Genomic DNA, 21,797 nt, shown 5'->3' on the forward strand with positions numbered 1-21,797 from the left:
TTTCCTTTCAAAATCGAGTCTCTAGATAAAAATCGTTACTGTCTTAGTCCTTACCATAATAATATAACAATGAATTCAGTAAATCATCATTGTCAGGCTTTAGGTGCTAGTAAAGAGTTTCATCTGGTCGTTCAAGGGCAATAAAAAGGAAGGGGTTATGGGTCTGTCAGTTTGTAATGTAATGATATAGCAGGTGAAGTGTTTTGTTGAAACAGAACTGCAGACCTCAACTCCATCTAAGCTTCCCGCTGTGTTTTTTGACATTACAAATTGAACAAACCATGTCATTTCAACAGTTTTCGAACCTCCTTACGTTCCAATCTACCAAAAATCTTTAATAATTCTGGACCAAGCATACATGACAAGTAACATTTATATGGGTCTCCATCACTGCGTTTTTATTTGTCTCATTAAAGTAAGTCAAATCCAATCTTCATGTTCATCTTTCTTGTTTGCAGCGAAGTTAGTAAGTTTAAAGAAGAATCGTTCAAAGACAGAAACAAACAAGATAGGGAAATCGCCAGTGCTAAGGATGAAGTTCAGGTGCATTTATTCTCAATGGAAATTCTCTATGAGCTGTTCATTGCTTACGATCAAAATTAATTTGCTTTTACAAATTCTAAAACAACACCACAGTTACAAGACCTGTCTTCTTCAAATATCTATACAAATCCATAGGTTTTTTTGGCACCATAAACAAGGATTTACCGTAACATTTGTTAATGGGCCTAACTTTATCCAAACGGCTGCGTATCAGCAACCTGTTACTTGGGCTTTTTGCTGTCCATCTTGGATGTACCAATATAACGTGAAAATCATCATTGTGTTTTATAATACTGCATATGCAGTACACTGATTTATTTTGCTGTAAAATATCACTATCATAGCCACCCAAAACATTTTTACTCCATGGTTGATATAATTTAATGATGTATTCGATCCCTACAAGAGACACTGAATTCGTTATTTTAGTTTAGATTTCTTTCAAATTTAACGTTAATTTCAGATTTGTTCTAGATGCGATTAGTTTTTCCGTTTCACTTTATTTTTTGTACACTTAACGTGGAACTGCACCCATTTTATTTCAGAGAATTTTTGTCAAGCTTGATGCCTCCGAGAGACGCTGTGATGCACTTGAATCTGAGGTTCATTTTCTAAACCAAACTTCATTTTGCTCTTTTCATTTCATTTTGAATCATAAACACACACGACTTCTAGACCTGCCATCTTTTGTCTGGTTATTTTACGTTGAACTATTAAATTCTTCAAATTTCTTCAGTCTCAGTTTTTCTCGATTTCCAGTTTTCCAACATTCTGCTTTAATTTGATTATCAATTAATTTGCTTCTGAATGGATACATTTCCCTTTTTGCACTTTTATTTGGTGGGCTATCGCACCTTTTTCGTTGATACCTTCTCTTCAAAGAACTAATAATTTATTTTATTTAAACTCTCAATTTTTCGTTATATATCTTATTTCAGTTGCAATCAGCAAAAATTTCACTTGCTGAAAAGTCTGGGCAGCTTGTGATGTCTGCCCGTGAAGCGGAGTATAGGGGAAATTTGTTAAATCAACTGGAAGAGAAGCTGAGGCATGAAAAGGTTTGCTTGCTATTTATTCTTTGAAGTTTTCAGGATTCGAGTTCTTTGAAAATTAAATTGGAATTTCTCAGCAGATTGTCATGTTGAGTTGTTTTGTGGTCTTTTTAGGAAATCAGCAACCGATTGTCTTCAAAAGTTGAAGGTGGCAGTGAGAGGTAGATACTGTAGTTTTGTATAACTTAAAGTGAAGCCCCGAGAATCTTAAGCACTTTTGTTTAATTAAGCAAGTAGATTTTATGCTAGGTATGACTCAATCAGGTCGTCTTTCTAAAAACCCTTTTATAAATTCTTTTGCTGTACGTAACCTTATGGTCACACATTTTCACCCAGGCATTTTTAACAATTCTATCAGCTATGGTTTTTTGCTTCAGCTTTTGGATGTTACCTTTGTTCTGTGTTATTTCCTCTGATTTAATGGATTTCTGTATACGTTTTTTCAAGAACATCAATACTGCAAAGGGAAATTGATAACCTCAGAAGGGAACTCGAAACAGCCAATCAGCGAACGAGTGACTGTGATAGGGCTGCTCGAGACGCACAGGTATTCTTTGATCAAAAGTTAGCTTTATAAGACCCAGCTGCTGGCTTTTCTTGGAATGGATAATGCGGTTTCCATGACAATGCCGGGTTCCTTTAACATGTGTGACATCGCGCATAGTTTTTTGCAATGGTTGAGGGACGCTGCTCCTTCGCAGCTGGAAGTTCTTCGTTTCTGTCTGTCTGCCAAACAAGTGGCTTCTGATATAAACGGCATTTTCCCAAATTGCATTTATCCTTGTGAATGCTGGGTTTTTGAATATCTGCTAGAGCCCTTTTGTATTAGGCAAATTTTTGTCATGAGCAGGTAATCTAAGCCATCTGATATTGATAACCTCGTTTCTTCGTCATTTTCTTTCAACATCAGACAATTTGAGATATTTGTTAAAATATTAATTAAGGTGTTAGCAGATTTGTTGCTCTGTGCCTTTTTTATACTTCTTTAGTAACTCTAAACTTGAATAATTTCCCCCTTTTCTAGGAGAAATTCCAGACTTTGCTGTCAAAAGCAAAAGAAGAGTTTGAAAAGGTAAGCAATATCTTTGCTGCTGTCAAGACTATCGCCTTGAGTTATCTAATTTCTTTTACCTAATAACTGAATTTTGCGATTTTTTTAGAATAAGTAGATAAGCAACGTAGATCTCAGTCTTTTTTAATTTGAATGTTGAAATAGCCGTTCCGTTTTAACTGTTGTATTTGATTGTTGTGAACAGGAGAAAAATAACCTCGAGCAGAGGATTTCGCAACTGAACGAGGCTTCATTGCGGTATAGAGAAGAACATGCCGAGTTGAGAGAGGATCTTAAAGGAAAAGACAACGAAATCCGCCTTATTGAGAAGGTACAGCTTATTTTGTCGTAATTTTGCAATTTGATAGTCTTTGCTTGGCTAGGAAGCAAGCCATACCTGTACTTTGAAGAAAAAGAAATAACATTTTTATGACGTAGCGCTGGTCCTCCGGGTGCAGCCTTTTGGTGAGATGCTCAGAGAGAATTCTGTAGCTTACACCCACTTTTTCGTAATTGAAATTTGAGAAGACAAACAGTGCTTTGATGAACTTCTACCACCATTTTTCCGAACAAACATCAATTTTACAGATTTTACACGCTATATACCCTGTATTTAAGCTAGTAACAGAGCACGATATTTCAATTTTATACAGGAAATGAACGAATTGGCAAGACAGCTTTCAGCAAGTGAAGCCGGTAAAGAAATTCAATCAAAGGTAAACCCTGCAAATATTGACTTTACTTTATGACTGAATGATAAATGTGCTGTATAATCATGGATCACGACGTATTGGGAAACTGATTTATTGCGATTTTTCATTGATACCACACTAAATATTGAGTTTGTTTGGACGCAAATTTTGTAGCATCACTGGTCACAAACGAGCCGAGCATGAAGCAGCCAAGATTGTAGAATTTCGTATAGTTACACGAAACTGGCACTTTTTAAAGGTCGCCTGTTGGTGTAAAAAGCCCAATCCTCAAGATTTATACACCCAATATTATCTAATTGCTAGCAAATTTTTGTCAAGCGAAACGTAATTGATTTCAAATTCTTTAAGGTGTTGAAGAACCTGAAGAAAGGTGAAGTCATAGAACCTTATCTTTGCCCTTGGGCCCAGTCCTTGGACGGCGAGATAGAGAAATGAATTTTAGAAATCTTGAAACGATATTTTATTCGGTTCCTTGTTTTTTCTGTGCTGCCAGTTTCCACAACATTGCTCCCTTGCTTTTGCTTTTTTATTTAATCGATACTGCTTGATTATTGACTACTCAACTTTGAAAACCTGGCGTTTTCTTTGAAGACTAAAGAACAATTGGAGAATGAAAACAGCAGGCTGAATCGACAAACTGTTATGTTGGAGAAGAAGGTAGGAAAATTGTCTTTCTGTCGTCATTGAATTGAAAATATGAAATTAGTTCATTGCTTTACCCTGTCGGTAATTACGAAAGCCTAATAGGGGTTTGGAAATGATAACATTGATGTTTATAAGGGTATAATAAGGTTGACTGCTGGCTGCTATACTATGACGTAACTTCTCAGTGATTAGAAGCCTAAAATGAAAATTTAGGTAACAATTTTTGCCTGTTACTTTTTGTAAGTGATTTCGAAATGTTTTATTGAATTCTGCACAGCTCGATGAAGTCTCATCGTTAAAAAATGAGCTTGCAATCAAAGTCGACGATCTCACAGAACAACTTGAACACGCCCTAAAAGTGACAAACCACACTAACAGCCGACTTGTGCAGAAGGCTGCGGATGTGCAAAATGCACAGTCTTCAAGGGTAAGAATTCTTCAGTTCATTTTTCTGTTAATCTATCGCAGTAATTATACAGCTGGAGCTTTTGCATTGTTTTCTGGTCTGGTTTCATATAATCTAGATTTTTATTTGGGAATGTTATATTTCTTTCCTTCTTCCCCAATTTCTTTTTCTTACCCTGTTACCTTCTCCTTCCCAAATTTACTCATTTTTTCCAAGGGCCCTCTTGCAGTACTATTTTCATGATCCTTCCCCCATCGCTATATTGCCCATTTGCCTCCTTCCCATATTGATTTTATCCCCCATCGCCTTCTTGCCCCGTTGCCTCCTTCCCCCATTGCCTCCTCCCCCAATTGCCTCCCCCCATTGCCTCCTTCCCATATTGATTTCATCCCTCATCTCCTTTTTGCCCCGTTGCCTCCTTCCCCCATTGCCTCCTCTCCCAATTGCCTCCTCCCCCTATTGCCTCCTTCCCATATTTATTTCATCCCCCATCGCCTTCTTGCCCCGTTGCCTCCTTCCCCCATTGCCTCCTCTCCCAATTGCCTCCTCCCCCTATTGCCTCCTTCCGATATTGATTTCATCCCCCATCGCCTTCTTGCTCCATTGCCTCCTTCCCTCATGTATTTTATTGTCTTATTTTCAGGCTGAATTAGATAGAGCGATTACTAGGCTGAAAGTAGAAAAGGCCGAATTGGAAAGTGAGTTGAGAGAAGAGCAAGGAAAATGTGAAATGATTCTAAGTGATCTAAGACAGTCAAACGAGGTATGTCTGTTTTTTTATTTTATGCAGTTATGTAATAGAAAGCTAGCCATTCATCACTTTAAATACCCAATTCTTATTTCACGATGGCCTGACACAAAAACATGTTGTAGCCCAGTCTAGTTTTGTTTGCCCCAAAGTTCTCCATAGTGCAACAAAAAACTTTGCAACGACAGCCGTCAAACTCAAAAGTACAATATTGAGAGTATGAGTCCAACTCAATAGCGGAGGATAATAGCAAAGATCCATTATACTGCAGTGACGCGTAACAAGCCGAAGGGAACTGCGTGGAATCTTTTGGGTTAGGTCGTTGATTTGTGACTTGATGAGGGTACCCATTGAAGCAGCTGGCCTGGCCCAAGAATTGTATAGAGAGAATGATCTACTTTCATTCATTGTGTTGGCTTATAGATGAATTGATGTGCTAGGTGTATGGGTAATTAAAGTAGCCTTGATGTGCCCGTTCCCACAGACAGCAAATCAAAAACGATCAGGCTACAAATTGAATGATAGTCGATGAAGCAAAAATGATTGTTGTTATAGCTTTGTTCTTAGCTTTCAACTCAATTGTTTTTTTCATTTTTGACTTTCGAACTTGATAAAGAAACAGCTCATCATGATCATGTTTTTGTTATATTTCTGAAAATCTGGTCGATAATTACGAGAAATAACTTAATTATGGATGATACATGATATAAACCCTGTCTTGTAATTGATTCCAAACAAAACAATGCCAAATTATTAATTTATAGTGTTTGAAGGATTGCATTGTTCTGGAACATGAATGAGTCAATTGTAAGTACCAAACCATAAAAACGTACCCTCGCCAAGCACTGGATGTTTTCCGACTTTTTCATATAAAGTTGACAGCAGTTTGTGGCTTTGATTTGCCTATCTTTTATTACCTGTTTTGTTGCTGGTCAGCTAATAAAGAAGTAGAAAACAAGAGTTTTTCGAGATTCAGTTAGCACTTTGCAAAGCAGCTCGGCATGGATCAGACTTTTGTGCCAAGAGGCAAAAGTGAAATGTTTTATACAGGCTCTAATGGACGGTTGGTTTCTCGAAGTCGATCATTTGGTAGCCAATTACAAGGAGAAAACATGCTCATTATGTGTCTGGGCACAAAACGTTGCAAACTTTCTTGGCCTACAAATGACACAAGACTCGCAGAGTTCAAGTTAAAGGTAGAAATAACTCGTTATCTAGAGAAATTACATTATTTGTGATTGGTACACGTTTCGCTGTATGGTTAAGGAAAATTGTTCAACCTGTGTATCTAAAGGTTTCAAATATGCGTTAATTTTGATCTCGCATTGAACCACAAAAACGGTTCTGCTTGGTACTTTTCAATTTGACCCTGGAAGACACAAGAAAGCCTTTCTGCAATTTTTTCTCGATCGTTATAGCTTTGCACAGCAATATAAATTCACTGGCTGTTTTTTGAAATGAAAGATATTTTCGATCGAGCTACAAACTAGTGAAGCTATGCGAAACAATTCATTTTACAGGTGGTATCTCACAGATTAAAATTAAGTTTGTACAAGTTGTCACTGAGCCATGTCCTGTAGACGCCCAGTACAACTGTATCACGTGTTTTAAATGCAATCACTCTATCGAGTTCAGGTCTACAATGCGCTTGTTATAATGATTGCAACTCAACTGTATCCAACTCCACTCACAGCCTGCGGAATCAAGTGATTTGCAAGTCTGTAGGCTGGCGATTTAAGTTGATCTAACGACCTGCTGCAAGTGCCCTGGCCTCGCCTGCCCTCTTTGAATACCTGAATCAGCCCACCCGTTTCTCAATGATAAGCCTAAATTACGATCAACTTGCATTAGCTAAAGGATGGCCTTTGCCTCTTAATCATAATGAGATTACTTTCGGGAGATTGTTTTCATACAAGATGGCCTCTGCATCGTGGAATGAAAGTTCTTTTAAATGTAGAGATACATCGATTCCTGAGAGTGTGGAAATAGATTTGGTTTGTGCCAAGGAGGATTTGTCTCAGGTCTGGTGGTTTGGTCACTAAACGGGCTTTGAAATGGTGTTTTTATTTCACAACATTGTGTTAAAACTAGCCCTTGGACAGCGATCAAAAGGAGCATTGATTTTGATGTGGTTTTGCTGAAATTTTGTTCTAGTTTTCTTCCAACAGAAAATGTTTTTCAAGCCAATTAGAAGCAGTCATGTAACGTTTTTGGACTGGTCATAAATATTTCAAATGTTGCTCAAATAACAGTTCATTTCTCTTCGAATCATAGGCAAGGGAAAGTCTTGAGAAGATGCTTGCAAACCTTAAGGTATCAAACGTCCACCTAGAGGAGAAATTGCAGTCTGAAACATTATCACGTGTTCAACGCGAAAGAGATGCAGAAGACCACAAGGATCTTTGGAATTCTGAAGTCAGATCCAGATCAAAATTAGGCTTAAAGGTAGTTTTGAAAACTTTTCAAAGTTTCCATTTGCTTAATACCAGCTAATGCTGCTTTTTGTTTTGACTCATTTTCTAGTTATCTTTCTTTCTCTCATTGTACCTTATTTTTTCTGTTTCTTTATTTAGCTTGTAACAATGGAGAAAGAAATTCAGGCACTGAAATCTGCACTGGAAGAGGTTTGCAACCTTCTTGCTGCTATGATCCCTTTCTAAGTCGTTATTCTACATTCACTTGAAGCCCCTTTTACCTCTTTCTTTTTGATGTAATTATATTAGACGGCTTTCGTTTTCTTATGAAGAATCTTCGCTAAAATTTTTCTAGGAAAAACGGAAATCATCTCAAGCAGACGAGCTGAAAAAAAGCCTGGACTCCAAACTAGATTTATACGATAAACGGTAAGCCCTTCATCACATTATCTCGTCCTATGGACAGATTTAAACTCTGTTGAACCAACAAAAATAAATAATTTTCTGTCTCGCATAGCAGATCTTCAAGAGAACACTTATGCTATATCATAGCTTTCTAGCAAAGTAACCTTCAAATGTTTTTTTTTCAGTTCTCTTCAGCATCAAAAGGAGGCCAATGCATTGAAAAGCAAACTTAGGCAGTATCAAAGGAGGCTGAAGGTAGCTGTTGTTGTTACTTCAGAATCTCATTTGTTGATTATAAGTATGGAATTCTTGACTAGATCTGGCATCTGCTTTTTACAATTTTTGATCAAACTTATACCCTTTGGCTACGGTTTCAATCATTTTTTTACTAAAGTTCATTTCCTAATGATTTATATGGTGTCGTCTTTTACAATTTTTCGGAAGTTTGAAGTTTTCAATACAGTGTCGAAAAATGCCGTAATTTGTGTGCTATTTTCGTAATTGCTCTTTCAGTTATTTCAAACTCTAGGACTTGTATCAAGTTAGATTCTTAAATCTTTTGCATTTTCTTTTTTGCCATTACAGTTGCCAGTGTGTATTTTTATACTTTTTAAGTTAATGTAAAATATGCTTCAAGAATCCACTTGGATTAACGAAGAAGGCTCATGCTCACAAATGATCCATTTTTGCATTTCTATTCCATTGCATTGACTTTCCTCGTTTTTTAGGACTTTGAGCATGGAGAGTCGCGTATACCGAAGATTTATTCCGAATTCGAGCGTGAACGAGAAGTCATGATGAATAACGCATCCAATCTTAGAAGACAGGTTAATCATCTTTAAATTTATCTTCCAGATGCTTTCTATCTTTCTGACGATAGTATTTTCACCATTGGAACTATAAATTTCGACTCATGTTTCGTGTGGTTCCTGGTTAGGACACATACATACGTGTATGCATTTCTTTTTACGTAGTTTCGACCCGTAATTAATTTTCAATATTATTACAATGGTGCCAGATAGAATTTCTAAAGAGTTTGCTAATTAAAATTTTGAGAAATCGAACAAGGATAAGTATAGAACTTTGCTAGTTGCACCGGAAAGATTTCAGTGCTTTAAAATATTTCTCTGTACAGACGGTATTTCACAGTTTGCTTCTTTGTAGGTTGACTCTTTAACTGACCAACTGAGGCAGGAGCAAGATGGCAGATCACAAGCACAAATAGGCTCTAAGAGAAACGAGCAAGGTCAGATCTCAAGAACTTTGCTTGTGACGTCATTTAAATGCAATCTCAAGTTGATTTATTCTTGTTTTTTGCTTATTAAGTTGCTTGTTGTTTTAGTCTTCGTTCTGGGCTTTGTTATAATGGGAATGCATTTCAAATTGAGTTTTTTTTTGTTTTCAGAGTTAACCGACCTTCGCACGAGAGACAAGGTAATATTTCAACTTTTTTTCCTGAAAATGACTATTGCGGATCCAATAAATATGAAGTATTAAAAATTTCAAGGACTACGCTTTTGCTATGATATATTGGAAATGTGTATTATTATTTGTAAGTAATATATTATGTCATTCAATTCTCAACAACAATGCTTATCCCTTTGTTTCAGATTTTATCTTTCGAAAAATCAAAGTTAGAAAATGATAATCGGTTATTAGAAGATGAACTAGAAAGACTTAAAGTAAGATTTGATTTTCATTTCTTGTCAAATTACAATATGTCTAGTTATATGTAGCATAGTTTACGCGTTACTTGCCTTGTTGGTAACACTTTGAAAATGATCGTTAGAAGCTTTGTTATTAGGAAGAAATTCACAGTTGATGTTAACTTCTGTTTATATTTTTCTGTCTGTCAAAGAAGTAAAGATAAATTTAATTCCATACCAACCATATAGCCCGATGGGAAGATAACTGTGTTTTGCCTGCTCTACTGTGATCTGTTGGTTTAGTTAATACTCTGATCACCTTTCGTTAACGTTTTTGTTGAAAATTTCTCATTTCATTTGTTTCAGGATTATTACGAACAGAATTTTGTAAATAAAAGTAACTTAGAATCCTTCAAGAGAGACATTGAAACCAAGGTTTGTCTTTGTTATTGCATTTTATTTATATATTGACCTCGACCTCCGGAAACAATGTTTCCCTCTGCCTTAGCTCGTGATAAGACTTGTATGTGCTTCTAAAGTTCAGTCATAATAGTACAAGGGAGTCACGGGGGTGGCTTACTAATATTCATAAATTATGTCGATCAATATTTTCCGTTGAGATCACAATATTTTTTAAAGTAACATGCTATTTTGGAGCTCAGACTTATAGTAACTTATAGTAAGAAGTCTGCTAACGAAATGCCAGCACTTATGCAAGTAAACGCGATACTGGCCATGTGCTTAATGCAATATGTCACAATTTTGTCACTGCCTCTTATCTCAAACAAAACCTTATGTATCAAGTACGATTCAGGAATGTTGCCTCTGTTTAAAATGCAAAGCGCCAACTAGAAATACCCACTTTCGATTTTTACCGTCGAAAGTCGATCATATTTGATAGTGTCCTCAGCCTACCCAATGCAGGTATAACCAATTCAATAGATGTACAATATAAATTCTATTGTATCATAATTATTGTCTAGCGATCTTCCAATGACACTAGTTTGCTGCTCCAGGTTAAGAAATTGTCATACCATTAGTCATACCGAGCAATATTGCAAAATTGGTTAATAGTATAAAGCTTTTTCTAATCAGACAAAAAAGCCTTTTGCAAATCCTTTCTAGCGAGATAAATCCCCAAGATCTTTGGGCACATTATTCCTAACACGAGTTTCCTGGTCTAGAAGAATTTTGCCATTTCTATTCTTTTTTGGGTTTTTTAAAACTTAGTATCTTGTTGCTTTGTATGTAAATTTAGATTGTTTATTTGATGATCAAATTATTTCGAAAAATGCATAAACGTTGACACGTTAAATGGATAACTCAAACTACAAATGCAGTGATTAAATACGATAAATCGAACACAAACCACAAAATGAGGAAAGTTCTTCAAAACGTTTTTAAAATTACTATTATTACTGGTTTTATTAAAACCTCGAAATGTATTTGTGAATCCGATAGTAAAATTTCTTTGTCTTTTTATTCGTTTAGGCCCGATTAGAGATTAATAAAAAACTGCAAGATGTCAACATGCAACTTGAAGAGCAGGTATGCCGTTTGCTTCTCCTGAAGAAACTGATAATATCTTCGTTTGCAATAATTGCGTCATGATTTCTTTGACCAGCTCTTTGAAATCCCTTAACGTACAAAGGTTGGTGTCATAGACCCATAAGACCTGACCTGTCTGTACCACTCCCCGTTCATAATCTGCAGTTTACTCAAGTCTCGAAAAATTAGGTTTAAGAGATTTCTATGACTTTTATTTTGTTCACCAAAAGCCTGGAATAAGCCTACGAATACAAATTATTGTAGTTTCTTTTATGAACGATAAAATAACGATTGCCAATACTGTGCATCACTTAAAGCAGCTTGGAGAATAAACGGAATCTTGTCACATAGAAGTCAGCGGACACCATTTTTGTAACTATGGCATTTGATGATCAACGATAAAGCCAAGCTCGAAATTTACCTTTTTAGAATTGGAGGATCCGAATTTGCCTAAAGAATTTTAAAATTAAGTCGAAATTGAGAATTTGAATTACCACCCCTAAAGAATTTGAAAATGCAAAATGAAATCAAAACTTTTTTTATAGTGACATTTGATGTGCTAATTTTGAAAGAATGGGATAAGTCAGAGGTATATGAAAATCTGTTTTGATTGCATTTTGCAGGCCGTTGCAAGAGAAGCCTATGATCGTGTGCGAACTGAAACAGAGTCGAAATCCAAAAAAGAATTAGAGGATACTATAAACGAACTCAAGGTAAGTAACTCATCTCACGCTAAACGAATTTGCAAATTCTCGTTAAGCTACATCAATATAATCAAATGAAAACACCCAACAGCTCTCTCTACTGTTCTTGTTTTCAGAAATCAGTCAGAGACTAGAAAAATATCGCAGATTTCATCGTCTGTTATAAATAATGTTTTCAATTATTGTTCTGACTTTTTGCAGTATGCGGCCATCTTTTTTCTTTGCAATTTAGAAAATTTGCATGTTCGGTTGCAAATATGTACTTGTTTGTGAAAGTATGAAGACAAAACAGGAAGCCTGAAAACAATTTGTTACATTAATGTATTGTAGTTATGATTTCACGAATATTTATACTTTCAGGGGGAGCTCTCTTACGTAAAATCAGCCCTTCAGGAAGGGATCGCGAAGAAGACGACATATGAGACTGAAGCAAGCAGAATCAGGGTTGGTTCTTATGGGTGCTTAACAGTGCTAGCCTTACAGCCGGCCCGTATTTAATGAATTACCATGCCTTGGTGAAATTCAGTCACACTTACTGTAATGCACATTTTGAAGTTTAACAAGTCTTTGTGCACTCCATGATTCTTTATACTATGTTTCCAAACTTTTGTTTCATAATTATCATATTTAAGCTGAATTTGAAATTTTCTAAACCTTGGGATTCTGTTAAAAGGCTCAAAAATAAATGATTGTTCTTTGATTGACATAGATTTGCGATGATAGCTTCCGTTGATTGTTATCTTATTGATTTCATTTTAACTCCTTACTTTTTCCAATGATAAAAAGCTGATAGAATTTGTGACAAAATATGGGATGTCAGAAACTTGTTGCATGTACCAAAGAGCACGCATACAATTTGTTTATTGACCTCTCTTTGACTCTCTATAGGAACTGTATCAAAACGAGGTCGCAGAAAAGCTGAAATTGTCTGATCAAATGAGCAAGCTTAGTGAAAAATTCACGAATTCAACGGCTCGATTGAGGTACACAGCATTTTATTTTGGACCTCTGTAATTGAGTTGATCACTAGTCCGTCAAATGTATACTTCCATTTATCATCTTTTTGTTTGTCAAACACTGGTGGGGTGACCTATTAAGCAAACAAACCCCCATATAGACACATGATATTTTTCACTTGTCAAGACTGTGTAGACACCCAGGAAAACGAAGTTTGTCCTTTAAGGTTGTCTGCCTTATTTGTCTCGACACTTCTAGGCCAAAAAATTTGAAAATTATAGATATTCTTTGAAGCTACAGGCTATCCAAAGGTGCTATGACTGTTTTCTAGAGGTTAAAACATGACAGTTATAAATTTAATAAGAAAATTATATAAACTTCAGCTCGGAAAGGTGATATAAGCCTAGAGTTTGGCAATCATTTTGAAACGGCTACACTGGCTGTTCTTATGTCTTTTGTCTTATGTCTAAAAAAAACATGTACATTATACGTTTGCTACGGAAGCCATGTGGAGGGAACGCGGAGTATGTTATTAATTGGATGGGGGAGGGGGTTGTGATGTTAGTTTACAAGTTTCATTTACTAAAGTATGTTCAAGTTCATTGTAAAACAAACTACTTTGAAATTGTTAAGAGGATTCAGACCTTCCCATTCCAACGCCTCCACCTAACTATATTTTGTTATTTTGAAGCAATTTGACTCGTTTTTCAGCTTGGAGAAGTCTCGAAATCAAAAGCTGATGGACTTATCTCCACGAGGAAGTCCCGTTAAAGTACGTCTCTTGCTAAGTTCTTTTTGTTATTAAATGGCAACACCCTTCAATTGACAGGCTTACTTTTGTGTAATGATTCACATCAAAAAATTTACCGGAATATAACGGTTTACTGATTAAACTGTTTATCATTATTCGAGCAACATTAATCCTCATTGGTTGACAAGGAACTTGTGTCTTGGACGCCTGCATCCTTCCTTTAACCGCCTTGTTGCTTCTTCGCGATCTCTATTAACAGGTGTACATAAAGCTTTAAAGATCCAGGCGCTTGTGGTTTAAAAGCGCATTTTGTTAAGGAAGAAGGAGCTGTAAATTTCTAAGAATAGTGTTTTTCTTTCTTCCTGTTAATAAAATCCGAGGAAACCGCTAGCTTTCCTGCTTTTAATGCTAACCTTTTAATAATGTGTTTATGGATTATATCATCTAGGAGTTTGCGAGGACCAGGTTTTAAAGCAACAGTTAGCTCAAGCAACTCAGTTTTGAGTCATTTCAACCCTCCTTCTTAGATCATAAGTACAACTTCTAAACCCTTTTTCTCACCAATATAGATTATGGATTTTTAACATCCTTTTGGCATAGTTTTTAGTATCAGCTATTTAATATACCCAATTGAGGCAAAAACTAGTTCATTTGCATGCAAACCCACCAGGTCTAACTAAGATATCTTTAGTTTTTAAAGCGCGCTCCTCGTTTGATAAAGAATAGGACAGCACGATTATTTTTTATTTTCATGCGTTAAGTTAAGGATGCCAATAGCACATCAAATGGGTTGTATTTGCACGCCTTCGTTGCCTCAACAGGCTAATTTTGTAGAGTATCCGGCCTCCAAAAATCAGGTATTGTCGTTTTTGAGTCATGTTTTGAAGCGAATTCCCTTCGATTGGTAATCCTTGATCACGGAAAGGAAATCTCTTAAGCTAGCCTGGTTCTTGCTATATCACGAATACATCAAGTCAGATAGGTTTGAAGGTTGAAAGCGTCTCAATGGCTTGGATACGAATTTCTTTGAAGCTTTGTGTTCGTTTTTTGTGTCTTTATGGCGACGACATTTAGGCTTTTGCAAAACAGTTTGGCCTATTTCTGATTACCTACAGTAAAAATCTACTAAACTTTAACCTTGATTAGAATGAAAGAATGATAATGAATTTTAGAAACAAACAGAATAAAGACCAAGGTAAAAACTAAAGCTAAATGAGGCAACCCTAAAAGATATGAGCAAATATATATACCTAGGAGATATAAAAAATAACAGAGGGACAGCATTAATAGCAGGAAAAATTCAACAAAGGCAATCATTAATGAAATCAAATTCTTAATCAGCCAACCAGCATTCAAAAAACAAAGCATGGAAATAAGCATAAAATTGATTGAGAGTGCACTTATCCCGAAAATCTTATATGGGTATGAAACATTGACTAATATGGACCAAAAAATCTTAAAAATGCTTGAAAATATACAAAAAGATGCGAAAACCCAAAGCACTTCAGTGCCAAAATCAACAGCCTATCAAGGCATACTATATGAATGTGGACTTATGCCAATGGTTTATCGAATAAAACTAAGAAGACTATTGTACTTACATAAACTAATAAACATGAAAGAAACACGTTTAACAAATCAAGTATACCAAGAACAAAAGCAGCTTAACCTGAGAAATGGTTGGTATGATGAAATAATGAATGACTTGATTGAACTAAATACTCAGAAAAACAAATTTCAGATCTATCAAGGAAAAATTAGAAAAAAATATGATAATATCAGTTGCAGAAGGTGTGGATTACATGAAGAAAATTTAGAACATTTATGGCAATGCGAAAAATTAAAAAGACACCTTCCAGGAATGAAGTAAATTCTAAAAAGCAAAGCAAAAGGCCTGATAGAAATCGAGAGATTGGTTGAATTTTAGCCTGTGAAAGTTGTGAAAATAGTGAAAATTAGCCTGTGGTACGATACTGCACATGACGTCTTCCCATAATTCTGTGCTTGTGCTATAGTAACTGCTCCGAAACGGAGATTTGGCGAGATATATTATCATTATTATTATTATCATTATTATTATTATTATTATTATTATTATTATTATTATTATAGTAAACACACAAATCTTGTTAGACCGTGTATTTTGAGCGCAGTTGTCATCACACTTTGTTTCAGAATGGAAACTCTAGGACGTTATTCCCGTCCCAAGCCTTTTTTACTCTTCTACCCAACTACGTAGAATGTCCATGGTCTGCATACCATCTCGTGGAATTCTGAGCCATCAACATAACCTTTTTTGGAAACATTAATCGGCCATATTGTGTTGCCCCATTCACAAAAAGTTGTGGTAGGCTCCCTCCTTGTGATTAACTCCCCCCCCCTTTCCTATTCATGGATGCAACCAACGAACTTTGGGTTATTCATTAAGAACCCTTTTCACGCTGTTCCTCATGTTTTATGTCACATATATTACAACATGGTTTATGATTTTTACTTCCAGAGCACCCATGGAAAGTTTCTCGCTGCAGAACGTGACGATTTTGCGTCTAGACCTGGTATTAATTTTTTGTCCTTTGAATTTAGTCTACATTATTGTGATAAAATGAAACCATTTGTTTTGCTTCGGAAAACTCAAACAGTTTGAGTCAATCTATTTTGGCCATTTTTGTGATGTCCTCATTGCATTGTGGGGAGGGATCAAACAGCCGCTAACTGGTAAAATTTGAAGGTTCTTTTAGGCATCCTGATTTTCCCTAAGACCATTGATAGCTGTCACAGATTATTTGTTTTCACCCCTTAGCAAGAATTTTCCATTTCACCCCCTTGCAGCCCCACCCTTGCAGCCCCACCCCTGTAATTGATTGCATTAAGCAAATGGCTTTTCTCTCACGATAAACAGCAATTCGCTAGCCTTAGTAATCCTCCATCCGCCACTCATTTTGCGGAACAAACTGAAGGAAATTCCGGGATTAATGCCATTTTCAGAACAGATTCCGGATTATTCTGAGTCAGTTATGACAGCATTTCTTATCAAGCGAAAACTCAGACTTAATTTACTGTTGTCAAGAAAATTTTCATTGATACTCAGTTGTCAAAAGTTAGTTTGAAGGTTTCGTGTCGGAAATTTGTGTTTTCAAAAGACTTTTACGATGTTTTTTGAAGGGTTACTGGGTGGGGCTTATCAATGAATTACTTATACTCGTAAGAGAGAAGAAGAGGAAGTTCCGTTGCATTGGTATGTTTAGTGAAAAAAAGTTCGATGCTAGATGGGGTTTTTAAAAGTTTAATCCTAATATTTTTCGGGACAAAATCACTTGTCTGTTTCCAAACTTTGTGTCACGACGTTGCCATTTCCATTCCTAGCTGAATATCTAATACCAATTTGTTTTAATATTTTAAACCAAAATCCCTTTACTTTTTCTTTCGTTGAATACAATGTTTTTCCTTGGTCTTGTAGGCTAATGTTAGCAAATTTTCTTTCAGGCCTTCGGCAAACCGATCTCATTTCGACAGGCCAGTACCCGCTCAGTTCGCTCACAACACCAACCTCAAGGGTCAGTAGCGCGAATCGAGACTTCTGGCCAACTTACCACAGAAATTATCTCAGTTGATAAAGATCGCTTCACGTATGTTTGTTAAAATTTAATGTATACTTCAGTATCACTGGTTCCAAGAATAAACTATTTCTACGGGTATTTTTATTGAGTTTGGCAAACTGTTTTTTACAAACAATAAATAATAATTATTGTAACAATATTTCATTGACAATTATTTGCTTTTTACTCTTAAATGCCACCTAAAAGTTTTGAATTATAGTAATATGTTTGTTTTTATATCAGAAGGTTATGGACTGTAAGATATCAAATATGTTAAAACTGTTAACTTGTGTAATATACTATTGACAATATTAAATGCGAAGAATACTTTTTGTGCTTTTGTGTTCATCTAACCTTTCCAACAAAATCATTGCATATTATGGGGCAGGGTTTATTTTAATTTAAACTGATAACCAATTTGTGCAATGATAAATCATAAATGTGCCGCGATAAAATCAAATTTGTGCAGTGATAATTTTTTTTAATATAGCCACCCTATTCTTTTGAGAACAAATTAAGAACAGTCCAGCCTCAGATTTTCGAAATATTCAGAACAGCCAGCCTGAACGTAAATTTACTGGTTCTTATAAAAAAAGCGTACAGGTATATTTAAATTTATTTACAAATTGTTACTGATTGTTGGGCTTTGAAGTCGGTTTTTTAAACTTGTTTTCATGAGACTGTATGCAGACACTAGCTACTCGCAATCTGCAGAATGGGGCTTGCAAAGAAGAACCCTGGCCAAAACTCCAAAAGCTCGCAATACCGTTTTCGGATTTCTTTTATTTATACTGCTCTGTTTCACATCTTCGTATTGGTCAGCTGAGACACCAAAGTCAATGTCAGGTGCAACTACATCATGGACTTTACAAATGCCATCTCTTGCTGGATTGAATTTCACGAAGTTGGAAAAACGGGCCTTGCTATTACATCCAGCGTCAGTCTGTTTCTCTTTGAATTTTTCTAATGCAAACAAAAATTCCTAACTTATTGCATTATTATAACTTTTTGTTTCCGAAACAAATTGGTTCATCCGACTTTTGCGACGCTCTTTTTGCCACAGCACTTTCTCGAAGAATGTACCATTAACGCCCATAAAGATAACGCCCATAAAATAAAGTTTTAGCTAAATGCGTGGCGACGATCAAAACAATGGCATTAAACTTCTACGGATTAACCAAAATTGATTCCAGACTGTCTAAAAATGCATTATGGGATGCTTGCGTAGCGACATGGCTCATTGTTAGCAATGACTCTTTAAAGTAATCCCTGTTATGAGGGACATGCAAAATTCAGAAGTGAAATTGCTTGAAGTACATTTTTTAAGTGACGAGAAGGAAATTGTCACCGTAAATATTTTCAATAAAATTTCGACAAACTTAATGTACCTTGCAATCTCTGGTAATAGATTGGCACTTGTGAACCATGCTTCCCGGGCTAACCACCCCTCCTCCACACCCCTCCATTCACCTACTGATTCCGTCACAGATGGGCTTTTTACGTGGTGGCGCAGACAGCATTTGAAAAGGAGCCTGTTTGATCTATACACACTTCTTTTTTTTGTTATTTTGGTATACACAAATCAGCCAATGGTTTCCATGGATCACTCCAAATATGTGGGGAAAGCACAAATTCTAGGGTCATACTGCTGTCAGTCAGAGACAAGCAAATGATGGTACTATGAAACGAATGGTTATTTTGGTTCTTCCTGTAAAATGACACCCGGGTATCGAATGTCCGCCCTAAAGACCCCACCTTATATCGGTGTTAACCTCTCTTCTTAGAAGTCTAGCGGTCATACCTTTTCTAGGAACACTAAATCTGACGTGATTTAGCTACTGGTTCCCATTCTCTTTGGATGTGCTCGCAAGGCACCCCGCACCTAGAGAAGATGACTGTGTAAATCAAACTGAGGCTAGCAAGTCTGATGCTTGCCTTTTTATCAAATGCCATCCTAATTATCAGTTGCGTATTTGGATCTTGATGGGATAATAACCGTCTGTGCACTCAGCAGTGAGCGAGCAAATGAAGCATGCCAAGGAAATGACCACACTTCCTAATTATGATGTTGGCACCAACAATTTTCCTCGTCTGCGGAAAAAACGTATGTAGCACTCGCCTTTCTTGGGCTTCAATGTCAAGCATATAACTTTCCCTGATTTTTATCTACCCTTACGCTTTTCTGAATTGAATCAGGCAGTGGATATGCGTTTTGGCGAAGAAGCAGTGTCAGCATGAAGAGGGCAATGGGAGAACTTCTGAACAACAATCGCCTCTACCATCTTTCCTTGTGATAATGCGGTTCGCGTCTTTTGCACAAGCTTATCAAAGACAATGTAAAGATGTATTGTGGCGATTGTATATTGTAGATTTTCACTTCTTCTTCCATAACTTGCGCAATTTAAACAGAGTTCACGAAATGGTCGAAAAAACTGTTCAATCGGTGTCCTTGGATTAACGATTTTATTTGAAATTTTCTTTCGTGCTTCGTTGCATTTGTGAAAATGTGAATGAAATGAAGAGTTTTAGGCAATCGGACGCCACTTTAAGGAACACGGCAGATCCTTTCTGAAGCTAATTTTTAAAGGCAAAACTTAACAACAGATTGGCATGCTGTTCTAAAAAAGCGCGCTAAATTATGCGGCCTAATTATAAGGAAATGCAAACACAATCGCGTATTTTCGAATAGTAATATGATTGAAAACGGTCGTGAGCTTATTTTGATTTTTCAAACAAAGTTAGCTATAGATGATAGAATTTCATGTCGTTATTTATTTATTGTGTCTGGCTGGTAACAAAGTGTGTAGAATGGTCGATTATCATGAAGGAGTCTATGTTTGAAGCAGAGAATAAACGGCGAAATCAAACGATTCCCTGCATATAAAAATGCAGTCTTAGGGTTTGCACTGCACACAAGGTATGGCATTAATGTGCTGTGTATGTAAAGAGACGCCTGATTTTTAGTTCGATGAAAGTTATCACATCTTGGCACGGGAAAACTGACGAAGTTGCAGAGAACATGTTGACAATTTGCCTGTTGAGCAAGTGTTGAACAAGTAACTTGAGCGCCAACAATGGAGAATTTGAAGAAATTTTCTGAGCCAGAGCTGGAGAACGAGGAAGGCAATGTCGACTCTAAAGTTCTGTGTACATTTTATGGAGCAGCGTTAGCAAAAGCTGGCGATGAACTCGTAAAAAGACACGAAAACTCTGCGTATCACGTGATAGCAATATTGCTAAGAATTTGGAACTAGCAAAGGAGCGTGTTCAGCGGTATACTTTTTGCTGTATAATGACTTCATAATGCCAGCCATTAAATGGAACTACGCTTCTTAATTCTCAAGCGAAATCATAAATGGAAAACAATTTCATTTTTAAATATTTAAACAAGATTTCCCCGTCTGCCAAAAAACGCTGGTTTTCAATGGCCGTTGAAATCTTACAAATTACAGTAAGGGTCCCTAACAAATAAGTGTCCCCAACGAGTAATAGTGCTCGGGCCATACATCTCTTGTAAAATGAAGGCTGTTAATATGTTAGGACCACTATGATGCGACGTTAATATGTTAGGACCACCTTGATGTGACGTTGTGTTAGGACCATCATATTTTTCAGATAATTGTTTTGATTTCAAGGCTTGCAATTAAAAATTGCAAAATTTTATCTAGCCATTAGAACTTTGTTAGTATGATATTGCCCGAAAAATGTAACTAGCTGCATAATGTAATGTTTTCCAATACCAACTTCCAATTTTATTCGAGGGAATTTGGCCTGGTTGATTACGAAAGTGTGTCTTTATTTGCGAGATTAATTAACTTAAGTTATGTGTCCTAGAAGTCATTGTGAAAGTGATTTTTTGCGAAAATGCGCTTGACATGTACACTCTTTTTTTATAAGAACCAGTAAATTTAAGTTCAGGCTGACTGTTCTTAATATTTTCGAAAATCTGAGGCTGGATTGTTCTTAATTTGTTCTTAAATTAAGAGGCTGTAAGCAGTGCTTTTGCTAGCTTTTTCGCTCTAATGAGGTGTTCAGGCCTCCTCAGGCTTCAAAGTGAGTGAGACAGCCTTACTTTGCTGACAATTTGAATATTCACCGAAAAAGCACCCAGACATCGCTAAAAATCCTCGATTTTGAGAAAAAACGTTGTTCACAATTGCATTTTGCAGAAGCTCAGCCTCAGCTTGTTCTTAATTTGTTCTCAACTTTTGACCAGTTTTGAAACTCGTGTTCTTATAAAATTGTTCTTATAAAGAAAATAGTGTAGTTGACTTTTTTATGCATTTTCTTCACATAATCGATCCCTTATTATTTCAAGATATCATAACAGAGATATGTAAGTTATGCAACATAAAGTACTCAGAATATTAATGAAATGTAATTAGGTACCGCCTAAAGACAAAAACTATTGAGATTTCTGGTTTCCTGACTGTTTCTATTTGAAACATGCTTTTAATAACGGGCGAAGTTTTGCAAAGAAATATATTTTTAGCAGAATGTTCAAAACACTCTTTGTATAGATTCTTGTAGCACACCTGTTATTATCCTTTTGAACCCCACTACTCGGTTTACATACTTTAATGGACCACGGATAACTCTTTCGATTGTTGAATGGGCA

General features: G+C 36.2%; 1 protein-coding gene across 2 annotated transcripts in view; it reads left to right on the forward strand.

Annotated features, from left to right (window-relative positions):
• LOC135692957 (uncharacterized) overlaps positions 1 to 21,187 on the forward strand; it is a 52,023-nt gene extending 30,836 nt beyond the window's left edge. Inside the window, exons 32-58 of one of the 2 annotated variants that reach the window (XM_065211319.2) lie at positions 459 to 543; positions 1,089 to 1,145; positions 1,482 to 1,601; positions 1,710 to 1,756; positions 2,043 to 2,142; positions 2,620 to 2,667; positions 2,852 to 2,977; positions 3,300 to 3,362; positions 3,951 to 4,016; positions 4,282 to 4,431; positions 5,054 to 5,173; positions 7,433 to 7,603; positions 7,732 to 7,782; positions 7,928 to 8,001; positions 8,163 to 8,232; positions 8,706 to 8,804; positions 9,142 to 9,223; positions 9,383 to 9,411; positions 9,588 to 9,659; positions 9,990 to 10,058; positions 11,115 to 11,171; positions 11,795 to 11,884; positions 12,236 to 12,319; positions 12,764 to 12,858; positions 13,544 to 13,604; positions 16,084 to 16,138; positions 17,067 to 21,187. In XM_065211319.2, the coding sequence (XP_065067391.2) occupies positions 459 to 543; positions 1,089 to 1,145; positions 1,482 to 1,601; positions 1,710 to 1,756; positions 2,043 to 2,142; positions 2,620 to 2,667; positions 2,852 to 2,977; positions 3,300 to 3,362; positions 3,951 to 4,016; positions 4,282 to 4,431; positions 5,054 to 5,173; positions 7,433 to 7,603; positions 7,732 to 7,782; positions 7,928 to 8,001; positions 8,163 to 8,232; positions 8,706 to 8,804; positions 9,142 to 9,223; positions 9,383 to 9,411; positions 9,588 to 9,659; positions 9,990 to 10,058; positions 11,115 to 11,171; positions 11,795 to 11,884; positions 12,236 to 12,319; positions 12,764 to 12,858; positions 13,544 to 13,604; positions 16,084 to 16,138; positions 17,067 to 17,194 (2,269 nt within the window). In that variant the 3' untranslated portion in view covers positions 17,195 to 21,187. The remainder of the gene's footprint in view (positions 1 to 458; positions 544 to 1,088; positions 1,146 to 1,481; positions 1,602 to 1,709; positions 1,757 to 2,042; positions 2,143 to 2,619; positions 2,668 to 2,851; positions 2,978 to 3,299; positions 3,363 to 3,950; positions 4,017 to 4,281; positions 4,432 to 5,053; positions 5,174 to 7,432; positions 7,604 to 7,731; positions 7,783 to 7,927; positions 8,002 to 8,162; positions 8,233 to 8,705; positions 8,805 to 9,141; positions 9,224 to 9,382; positions 9,412 to 9,587; positions 9,660 to 9,989; positions 10,059 to 11,114; positions 11,172 to 11,794; positions 11,885 to 12,235; positions 12,320 to 12,763; positions 12,859 to 13,543; positions 13,605 to 16,083; positions 16,139 to 17,066) is intronic. The other variant, XM_065211321.2, reaches the window with a different exon arrangement.
• Positions 21,188 to 21,797: the final 610 nt, after the last annotated feature.

Source organism: Rhopilema esculentum, chromosome 3, assembly GCF_057945365.1.
Source record: "Rhopilema esculentum isolate cy_ngs chromosome 3, ASM5794536v1, whole genome shotgun sequence".
Lineage (NCBI taxonomy): Eukaryota > Metazoa > Cnidaria > Scyphozoa > Rhizostomeae > Rhizostomatidae > Rhopilema > Rhopilema esculentum.